Genomic DNA, 11998 nt, shown 5'->3' with positions numbered 1-11998 from the left:
TCAGTGTCAATGTCTATTTTTTTATGAAGCGCTTTAAAAACAGGTATTTACTGTATCGAAGTAGAGTACAGTATTCATAAAACCACAGAATATAAACGTAAAGTAAAATAGATAGGACATTCACAGCTTTAAAAACCAACAGAAGAACTTTAAACTCAATCCGATAAGAGACTGGCAGCCAATACTGGGGTTACACGTCGCTCTCACTTCCAGCTTCCTGTTAAAGAGTTCAGCTGCTGCATTTTGAATCAGAGATCGTCTCTAGAGAAAGCATTGAGCGAGTGAACCATTGAGTCCACTTGCAGAGCTGAATAAGAACTCTGAATAAATATGACCTCAGCAGACCACTTGGTGTTTTACTGCACTCACAACTCAGCTTCACTAGGTTCACAATTGGCCAGCAACAAATTAAGATATAAATGACCTACAACTTGTAGCTAAACTGGCTAATAATGCCAAAAATCTAAGCATTGTTTGAAAAAAAAAAAAAGAATTGTATTGTGGCTAATTTGAACTTGAAGAAAAAGGATCTGTAGATCTCACAAAAGCAAAAACATACTGCGTTTGGCTTAGTTCTCAAATCTTAAGACAAGTCACAAAATGAGTCTACGATGAGATGCAGGAATACATTGTTGCTTGGCAACCTTTCGTGGTGAAAATGCCTCCATCCATTGTTCACTCTCACTTGTCCATGCAGGTCTGTGGAGGAACTGGTCTCCAGCCGTTATTGAGCATCAGACCCTGGACAGGTCACCAGTTCACCACAGAGGACCAACAACCACGCACACACACACACACACGCACGCCTAAGGTTTTTGGATGTGGGAGAAAGCTGAAGCTCCCAGGTGGAATATTGAAACCCAGGACTTTTTTCTGCAGGGTGTCAGAGCTACCATCCAACATGCCACCCAGTAACAATGAAGGAGGAAGATGATGTTGAAAGTAAACGATTTGCATTTCTCATGGGATAGTGTCTGTACTGTGCAGTGATCTCTTACCCACGAATAAAATATAATACAAATAATGGAAAGAAATACCAGGTTCAATTTCAAGTCTTTATTTGTAGCTTCATTTAACCATATTTAACCCATCATACAGCTACAACAACAAAACAAGTAGTTCATTCACAGGCTGACCCAACTTTGACTGAATCAGACATCTTACAGAACGGTTCATACCCGTTGGTCATTTCAGTTTGTATTCAAAACTAACTGAATTTTTTCAGATTTTACGTGATAGACTGACAAAAGTAGTGCTTACTGTAGATGGCAGAGGTACGGCTCTGCTGTGCTCTCCACCAATCTGCTCTTTATAGAAAGAGTGGAAAAAGAGAAATCCACTGGTAAAAGAAAGAACCAAGAAGACTAAAGTTTAGTCCTGTAGCAATTCAGTAAAAGTGTTGAAGATGTGACAAAATGTCACTTTTGTGCCACCTCATCCTATCCATACCATCCCCAGGTAACGCATCATGCTGCAAAGATTCTTTATCTCAAAGAAACATAAAAGCTAGTTGGAATAATCCATAAAAACAAGTCAGATTAAGATGCTGTAACAGATGGGACCGCGTTAATGCAGTCCTCTACCATCTCAAACAAAAAGTGATACGGGCCGCTGCGTCGGGCCACGTCGCGGGCCGTTTCCCCGCTGCTGCTGCGGAGCGCAGGCTTCAGGTTCCTCTTGGAGAGGAGGAACTCTAAAATGTGCGCCGTGTTCGGCTTGGAGGAGTTCGAGTGGGAGGCGGCCAAGTGCAGCGGTGTGAGGCCACCGTTGGTCTGGGCGTTAAGCTGGGCGCCGTGTTGCAGGAGGCAACTCGCCACGGCGACGTGGCTCCATCGGCAGGCGCTGTGCAGGGGCGTCCAGCCGTCGACCGTACGGTGATTTACCACGGAGCCGGCGGCCAGAAGAGTCTTCACGACTTCAACGTGGCCGCTGTACGCCGCACGGTGCAGCGGGGTGTAGCCGTCCTCGTCGCAGCAGTGCACCAGCAGAGGATCGGCAGCCAGCAAACGGAGGACGGTGGTGAGCTGGAGACAACACAGACAGAACAACATTATTACAAGGGCTGCTACTAAACGACTTTAAACATATTCTGATGACTAATGGGAAAAAATTAATTGGCACAGTCTGCCGATTTTTCATTTAGAGACACATTAAAAGGTAGATTACATTTTTAAAATACAGAAACAAACATGTTATTGCCTAAAATGCAAGACCACAGCATTGCTTTTGGTGAACGCTTTACCATTTGCAGAAAAAGATGCATCTTTAGATAAGTAACATACAGCTCTGGGAAAAAAAAAACCCCCAAAGAAACCAGATTTTATTCTATGAACTACTGACAACAAATGTATGCTCAGAAAGTCTGAGCATAAATTTGGTATTTATTTGCAGAAAGTAAGAAATAGTCAAAATCACAAAAAAGATGCAGAGCTTTCAGACCTCAAATAATGCAAAGAAAACAAGTTCATATTTATTTAGAAACAACAGCACTAATGTTTTACCATGAGGTTTTCAATAGGGTTCAGTGCACAGCTCTCGATTATTTTCCAGAGCTCCAACGTCAAAATTTGAGCAGATTGTTTCTTCTGCAGGTCTTAACATCAAAGGGCTAATCTGTAGACTATTCAAATCAGCAAAATGATGATTGATTAATTGATGATTTACTTATTTATTTTTTTACATAATTTAAATCAGGTGAAGCTAAAGCTGCGCGACTCCAGTTTTGAGTAGAACAGATTCATAGACAGGTTTTTGAGAGTCATTATGAGACTTTTACTTTTCCTGCCACAGTCCAAAGCATGACCATTAAGGAAATTAGTCTCTAAGGTTCAGCATGAGTGTGTTTCTGTGCGTCTCTGATGGACAGGTGACCTGTCCGGGGGTGTATCCCGCCTGTTACCCAACGACAGATGGAGATGGGTAGCAGCACCCCCCTCCCCTCTGCAGCCCTGAATACACAAGCGAGTGTAGATGATGGACGGAAGAATGAAAGTCTTATTCAACATTCATATCAAAGAAACTCTCCTTTGCCGCAGAGAATAAAACATTCGAATCTTTAAGTGATAATGAACTCATCATCAGTTCAATTATAATGGATCACATAAAGAGTCACTTTTTCCCTTTTAAAAAAGGTCTAGCGGCTTCGTCTGGAGTAAACCTGAGGGATTCAGGCAGGAGGAGAAGTCTGTCACCAAGGCTGCAGCTGTAATATCTGGCTAATGACCCTCCACCACAGGCAGGAAACCACGCTGCTGCTGTATCACTTCACAGCAACCGTCCACACTCGAGGAGAAGTGATTCAATGGTGCAAGTCAGATCCTTTTCATCTTCATTAATCAAAAAAAAAAAAAAAAAACGCCATGTAGTTCAGAATTCCCTGAAAATATGAATACCATCTATAGACAGAGTAAATTCACTCCGTTGCCTCTACTTATTTTTGACCTTGTGTAATTAGAAATCCTCTTCTTGAAAATTGCTCGCGGTGAGTCATCAGCCCAGCTTATCCAAATAACAGGCTTTGAAAAGAATAAGTCTTTGTGTTCTGATAGCAAGTTGGACTGCATTAGCATATTTTTCCTTTCAATATAAAAAAGGAAGGAGGTGTTGCTGTGAGCATTTTTTTTTTTAAGTCACATTATTTGGAACAGAAAATTGCCAGAAAAAATACTGTGCTTAGATAAATATCCTAGGAGGAATACCAGGAGATGGAGCTTTTTCCGAGGACATATAGAGAATAAAATCTGTCAATTTCAGCTAGGTCTAAACGCAAATAAATAAATAAATAAAACATTAATCTTCTTAGCGAACGCCACAGAGCCACGAGGTTGTAATGGCAAAACCATTCAGTGTGAACAGTTACTGAGCGAAGAAGACCATCTACCATTTTCTTTTTACTGTCATGTTTTTATAGGAAACAAAGTGATCACGGAGAGAGAGCGCCCAGAGCTTCGTTAAAAGAATCCGACCTGAGCCGGGTGTTAAGAGAACACCTTCCTGTGAACAAAACGATGCAATTTTTGTCACGCAACTACGTCAATGAGACCTGATTTTGACATTTTGGATAAAGTAAGGGAAAGCCTTAAGGCTGCAAGAGAGCGAGAGAAAGCAACACTTCATGTGTTACAGAGTAATTGCTGTGTCTGTCATGAAATGTGCTGGATATTTGCAGCGTATTGGAAAATTGCCATCTCCAGATGGCCAAAAACAACCAATCAGAGCCAGGAGAAAAGCGTTAGTGTTGTCAATCATGATGGCATTCGTGCCGCTAAATGTGCTAATGGTAAAGAAACAACTTATTGTTTCAGGAAAACAGCTTATTCGTCGTGCTAACTAGCCTGAGTATTCGTGGCAGGCTACGTTGTGGTGAACCAGCTGTAGTGTAGCAGAGAGGAAGGGGGACAAGAGATGTGAGGAGCACATACATGAGGATGATTGACAACTCTAAGACCTTAATCCTGGCTCTGATTGGTTGTTTAACTGAACAACCAATTAGAAATCCTCTTCTTGAAAATTGCTCGCGGTGAGTCATCAGCCCAGCTTATCCAAATAAGCTGGTTATTGTTGTGACATGTTATTGTCACAACAATAACATGTTGTGACATGTTATTGTCACAACATGGAGGCAGTTTTAACAAATATGTAAAAAACGTTTTTTTAAATAAAAGCTACATACTGCAGCTTTATCGAAGATGTAAACGCTGGGTTACACTAATTGCTCTTCCAATAGCAGCAAAACATGTGATACTTTACACACCATATTAAACTTTGACAGAGAATCCCAGTGGAAATCATTGTAGTTTAATGTTCTTTGTTCTTTGTTCAGTTAAAATGGGGTTGAAGGGATGAAGGTCTTTCCACCTTCTCTGCCTTGTTAAGAATTGCTAACAAATGTCAAACTGTGTTGCAAGAATTTCTGTCCACAGTGTGATAGAATCTGTAATAGTTTTCCATCTGGACACCACTGGGTACTAAACCTCCACTGTACCAAATCACAGTGTGGAAAGAAAATAGTCAAAGTACAGACCAAGATAATTATAGCGCGGAGCAGACAGTTCACTACTTGCACACAAAAAGGAGACTCGGCTAACAGAACTGACCCAAAAGAAAATGGGCCATTCATATTAATACCTGGCCATTTTTAAATATTCAAGGATAATAATTACTGTCCTAATCCATGCACTGTGGCCATCAACAACTGTGCTCAGCAAAAATTGCTACATAACAGTTAAATAATGTGCTTTGAAGACACTAAACCTATTTTTAGCGGTCCAAGCCCACAAAGTGGGCCAGACAGGTCCCACTTTATCAAGTCAAATTTTCTGCATAGCACATTTCAGCAGTTCAAAGTGCTTTACATCATAAAACAACCAATAAACATTACATTATCGATCCACATTACATTTCTTATAAGTAGGTACAGTCTTCCACTGATCAGTGGCTCAATTTCATAATTATTTTGCTTAAAATACAATATATGGAAAGCCAATGACAGACTTAATTTGATGGCAATGATCTGATGATAAACATTATGTGACGGCAAAACAAAGTACGTATGCCACTTTAAACCCATTAATTTCCACTATTACTATTATTATTGCTATTATGAAAAAAACTCAACAGGGGAAACGTGGATCAAAGTTTACAAATTCTGAACATCACATCAAATTTTGCAGGATGAAAGTTTAACTTGCAAAACTGAAAAAAAAAATTTCCTTATTAAACAACATTTCTCTGCCTATCAGGCAGAACTGGATGCTATGAAGATAAAAGGACAGGATTTAAATTAGTAGCCATTACTTCCCTCTCCCCGTTGTTTTTGTGGCGGCGAATCAGCATTTATTCTAACAGAGTCTTGCACCGTCAGGCCAATTTGTGCTTCATGTATGTGAATCTCAAGTCTGTGCACGTCCCGGAGACTGACTCTGCATGTCTGTGATTACCTCTCAAATGTATGTGGTGCAGAATCTGTTCCATTTTTTTTTAATTTTTTTTTTTACAGTTTTTAGCACCTTCAGAACAGACTGGTTAGACTGATGGAAGACTAGAAAGAGCCATAAGAAAATCTGACTTGTGACAAGTTGCTGTACTTGTCTGATTACTCTAAAAGCAGGAAGGAAAGGAGGAAAAGAGGAACGAGTTGTTCAGGATGAAGAAGGGTGGCTAAAAGAACAGCTTTGAATGCCGCTATTAAAGAGAGAGAGCGAGGAAAACAGAAAATTGATCGTCTTGCCACGATGACAACACTGAGAAAATTGCAGCAGCATTTAAACTGTGTGAAACGTTAAGGCAATGCAGCAGCAAGACCAAATCAGATGCATCTCAGCACTTTGATGGATTTAGAGATGAAGCTGAAAAACTGGTCAAATCTGGTTTTTAAAAGCCATGTTTTTCTTTTTCTTGAATGAGATAAAGTCACTTTACCTCAAAATGTGATACCTACTGTCAAAGAAAAGCTTTCAGCACAATTGTCATATCACAAGTTTCTAGAACGAACGGATTTCTAGGGTTTGGTGATGATGACGTAAAGCGAAGTCTTGTATCATCTCAAAAAGTTGTTTGAATCTTAACAAGTGCCTTTTTCACGATGTAGACAAAATGAAATTGACCAAAATATCTGTACAAACAGAACAGATGGCTGCAAAAAAAAAAACAGAGCGAAAACATGATAGGCTGAATTATCCGCCAGTCTGATGGGGGAGACAGTCTACGATATTTGGGTTAGATTTTTGGGATGAGGAAAAGGGAGTCTCTGTCTCCGCCTACCCTGCAGATGGCGGTTGGATGGCCATTCTAGAACAATTTCTACTTTCCCTTCCTTCAATAAAGGAGCAGCAATTTTGTACTAATCTTTTCCCATCTCCACTTTGTTTTCCTTCATTAAACAATGTTACCATGGGATCCTGCAAGTCTTTTTGTAAATTAGAGATTACATTTAAATAGTTTGCATCTTGTTAAAATTACATAGTGATACATCTGGCAGTAAATTAGGGAGCAAGAGGGTGTAAAAGCAAAACATTTTAACCGTTTTGTTCTAAACAAAGATGGCAGTAATCACTAATTAACTTAGAATGTACAAAATACTCAGCAAACTTAAATATCAAATGGATAAAGCAGCAAGCTTTAGAGAACTGCAGGGTTTCCCCCAGTGTATTATAGGCCTGGCGGCCCGCCATGCTTTACTAGCGCCACCGCCAGGCTAAGCCTTTGTTTATCTTTTTTTTTTTTTTAGGAAAATAAAACAAAAAAAAAACTGTCTTTTTTTTTTAAAGCCGGATTGCAAGTGTTTCTGTTGCTCCGAGCGTTTCACTATCAGAGCAGATTTATTCCTAAAAGATATGTTTATAGAAGTTATGTTTATAGTTTATGCATAAAGCCGGACCAATCACACCGCTGGGCCTCTGCGCGTTGCCTCGCGCGCTGCAGCAGCTGTATGTCTAAAGTTAACCTCAGCGCGGACCTCGCTCCTCCTTTCACCCGAACTGGACACAGGCTGACCGCTATGGATATTTCCATCAACCCCCTGTGAGGAATTATGATTAGTTGTGAGGAGGTTATTGATTAAGGTAAGAGTTTAAACCCACCGCGTTAGCTCTGGTTGCGCAGCTCTACCTGAACCGCAGGAATAACTTGTAGTCGCGCTTTCAGAGGAGCTTTGAGAATGATGTATATTTGTGAACAAAACATTATGCGGCGTTTACATCTCAACACGCTGCCCAGCGTTTGGCCCTGTAAAGTTTAGGTCTGTGTTCGCGGTTAGCCGGTGCGTTCGTGGTTAACGACCCACTGCTAATCACTCATCGTGCTATTTTAACCCGTTGAGGAGCTTTCGCGCTCTCCTCGCAGTCACTCATCACGCTGATTTTATATTATTACTAGTATTATTTTTCCGGCTACACTAAGCACCAAACCGTATCAAATGTTTTGATACGGTTTAGACAGAGTTACTGCGCGCGGCCACCGGACATCTGAAAAACTCGTCCAGAAACTCGACCAACCAAAATAGTTTGTGTCCCCTTGTTAAAAACTCAACCGACACGAAATGAAAGAAATACTAAAGCCACATTAGCAGCATTGAATTAAATCTCCCATTTGTTGCGCATCTCTGCGCAGTGCAGCGGATTACCACATCATGCAGGGCTGGTCCAAGGGTGTATGAGGCCTGGAGCAGAATCTGACTTAGGGGCCCCTTTTGTTGCTAAAAACATCAGCACCTCTAACAGCTTCTGTGTTAGATTTAGTGACATCTAGGACAGGGGGAGTAGTTTAACTGTCAAACCTAAAAAGCAATAAATTATAACGGCAGTTTACTAATTTGTATTTGTGAACAAACTGAGCTGAAACTCAAAGATTAAGCTCAGCATCAGATTGTAGCTATGGTAACAAACCAATCTGACTATGAATATTGTTCTTTGAACTTCTACAAAGTAAACTTGCCAGCTCCTTAAAATCTTACATATAAATGTTAAATAATTTAAAGTCTTTTAATTTATATATGCTGAAACCATTATGTCAGATTTAGCAGCAATGATAATCTCAATAAACAAATGCTACATTTATATATCTGTGGTCTATGTTAAAATATTAGCATTTATGGGGCTCCTGAAGCTCTGGGGGACCTGATGGAGCCGCTGACTTAATTTGGATTTAACAGAAGTGGACATAATTGATATTTATTTTAATTGTATTTTAAGACTAGTTGTGGGTTTATATAGCAGTTCACTGACAATGTTTTCCCATAACATATAATTACCCAGTGATATTTTTTGTTTTATTGTTTACTTAACATCTTTTAATACAAAAACACAGTGGACCGCCTCGGCGCCCTGACCACTGGGCTTAGTAAGTTTTCTGGGGGAAACCCTGGAACTACATTCTATGTTTTTGCAAATGATGTTTCGGCAGATTTAAAAGTTTGAGTGAAATTTGTTTGCAGCTGCATTAGATAACCGTTTTCTCAGTAAAACAAATTGAGGGTTTTTTCCTCACATATTTCAGTCACCGACATGATATTCAGACTCGAGCATGCAGACGTGAGGAAAACATCTCATTAAAGAAACCTAACTAACTGACAACAGTTTGCTCAAAAGAAAAGCAGCAGCAACTTGAACAAACTAAAGGAAGTTTCCCAGAAACAACATCGTAGGAACAAACAAATGATCATTCTCACTTCGTCTCCGTGCCGCATTCATCTGACCTCTCTGCCGTCTTTCTGAATCAACTTCCTCACCTTGTTTCATGAATCTGAATCTAGGAAGATAGCAATGAGTTTATAAAGGCACATAACTGCAGGCTGAGCCATCTTAACATACCAAGTTTCATTAAAAAAAAAAAAAGTCCCAAGAGTTTGCTAAATACTCAAACACCTGCAACCACAATCTTTATTTTATCAGGGTTTAATGTGCTGAACTAAAATGACAAGTGCACAGAAATATTTTACAACCAGAGAGCCTGAATAATTAGATCATATTTGATCCAGTCCAAGCGGTTCTGTCCTATATGGATTCAGACAAAGATGGCGTGACAAGACTGGATGCAAAATATCGTTCAGTCCTGTGAGGCAAATTCAGACCTTTCTACTAGAACACCTCTAACAATCAAATACAACTAATTGCCCTCAGAGGTCAATTAGTTGACTTCTGAGGGCAATTAGAGCTGATAATTTAATACAGCTGCTATTTAAAGGTTAAATGAGTAAGGTTACGAAGAGCAAGTATCGCAACAGGCAAGTCGAGGAGAATCTTGTGGAGAAGTCTAAAGCAGGATCTGTTTAGAGAACAACAATATCTCAAGCTTCAAACAGAGCTCTGTTCAATTTGTCATCAAAATATTTAAGAGCATTCCCATTTGTTCTTCCATTTTGGAAAGAAAACATCTCTGTCTTTAGATGTGTAATGTTGGTAGAAACCTTCTCCAGAAAACTTTCTGCTGTAGTTGAAAACTTTTTGGGTATACTTTGGCAAAAAATATTTGGAAAAATAAGTATTAAGTGTTTTCCCTTCCGACTGGTTTATGACCCAAAATACCAAATAAAACATATTTGGTGGAAGTTAATGCGGGGGATATGCATGTGTGGGTATTTATTATTTTGCCTCAACACTGACTTTGGAGTGTCCATTCCCCCCCCAATCTTTTCTTATTTATAAAATAAACAGAGAAGCCTGTTAAGAGTCATCCACAGAGCTGTTCAGGAGAGTTCATGATGATGTGGATAACAAGACCAGAAATGCAACACTATGGAAACAAAAATAACGACCTGCACAGACTGACCTTAAAGCAATTATTTCAAGCCCTTGTCAAAGTGTGACCCTTGCTTGCCGGCACTTACGCGGTTATTCTCTGCTGCCCAGAGAACGAGCTCCTTCGGGTTGTCTTTGAGTGCGTCCTCCTTTTCCTGATACCACTCCTCGCTGTGCGTCTCCTCGTCCACGTCCTCCTCCTCGTCCTTGCTCGCCGTCCAGGAACTCGTGGGCCCTCTGGGGATCAGGTGTCCGTGGGTGTCGAGCAGCTCGAGCTGGTTGAAATCTTCTGGAAACTCCATTCCACACAGAGTTTGTTGACACACTAAAAGAGATGAATTCAGGATGACTTGAGTAACTGAAGGAAAACCTTGAGTCAAACCTCCGATTACAATGTTCAGCAACTAACATCTTTAATGATCATATTCGTCATTAAAGATTGGTCGTGATGCCGAGCTGAATTTTGCAGAGATTAATTCACATTTTCTTCCTTTTTAATTTGTGCAAATATTACATAAACAATCGTACATGACGATAATATTGCATAAAATATTGAACCAATGACAAATCTCCCCCTGCAGAGGAAAGAAGCCTGAAACTTTACTGTCCAGAGGAGTGTTTTGGTTAAAGATGTATTTATCAAACCCAGAACAAAAGCAAAAGACCTTGCTGCCTGAAGCTTTAGAGAAAGTCATAATCCACAGTGAAACAACTGCGGTAGCAGTGAATAGCAGAGAAGAAGCCATCGTTCCAAAAGCAACATAAAAAGTAAAGTAAAGTCTATGGACCTTTTGTTTTCCATTTCAGCTTATTTCTGTAGAATGAATATTGAAACGGTGTGAAGCCTCGAGTCTAATTCGTCTAAACAAGCAAATACCTTTTAAGGACCTGATTATTCAGTATGTCCTGCAATTTAAAGGCAACACATCATTTACATAGTTTTGTTCCCATAACTGTGTATAATACGGTTGTTGCATATCAACTGTTTTGCCATTTTCAAGCTTGAGAGTATAAAAATCAATATATGATCTTCCTGGTTTGTAAATTTGTCAAACCTCTATGGTCAAAAAGTGCATTGGCTGGAAGTAACAGTAAGCCTGTTGTAATAAGCAATAAATCAATTAATCGCATGGCAAATTGAAATGAGCTCCATAGTTTCCAGTAGAACAATAATCGTTAAAAAGTTAGCATTTTGAGAAATGCTGCAAACACCCAGTACGACATAGATAGTTAGCAATTCATTTATTTTTACAAAAGTGGCACTTTCGCCGGTTTCCCTCTCTAAGCTCAATGATTACTTTGATAACAGTTTTGGTTACAGAGACTCGTACGTTAAAATTCGTATCAGAAATGAGTTCAAGTCTCACATATGATCAATAGAAACACTGTAAAGTGTAAGAAAACAACAACGCTCTCCCCTGCTGAAATAAAAGCTAATTAGGCTAACATTAGCCGCAGTTTATTCTCGTTGTGGACTAAAACAAGCTGAAAAAACTCCAAGCAAAAACATTGTCGCTTCACGTAACAGATTTTATTACCGCTAAACCAAACAACGTAGCTAAAACCAAAGTCTTCTGCCACGGACACAAAATAGCAAATCTTTCAAACTTACCTTGATGCTTAATTTCGCCTACAACATCTCACAATCGGCTTTTAAAGACACAGAAAATTAAGTCTTTTACCCTGAGAAGGCAAATGAAAAGGCACATGGGATGTGTAGTTCCTTGCAAGCATGAAGAATTGAGCGTTCGGGAAGAAGAACA

General features: G+C 39.7%; 1 protein-coding gene across 1 annotated transcript; it reads right to left on the bottom strand.

Moving 5' to 3' along the window:
• Positions 1–1041: 1041 nt before the first annotated feature.
• ankrd49 (ankyrin repeat domain 49) lies at positions 1042–11998 on the bottom strand. The gene is made up of 3 exons (XM_008413408.2): positions 11848–11998; positions 10325–10560; positions 1042–2024 (listed from the first exon to the last, which is right to left on the bottom strand). The coding sequence occupies exons 2-3, from the start codon at positions 10535–10537 to the stop codon at positions 1539–1541; spliced, it is 699 nt and encodes a 232-aa protein (XP_008411630.1). The 5' UTR covers positions 10538–10560; positions 11848–11998; the 3' UTR covers positions 1042–1538.

Source organism: Poecilia reticulata, chromosome 1, assembly GCF_904066995.2.
Source record: "Poecilia reticulata chromosome 1, P_reticulata-male-v2, whole genome shotgun sequence".
NCBI lineage: Eukaryota > Metazoa > Chordata > Actinopteri > Cyprinodontiformes > Poeciliidae > Poecilia > Poecilia reticulata.
The sequence above is the reverse complement of the archived record's forward strand: the minus strand, read 5'-3'. Positions and strand labels throughout refer to the sequence as shown.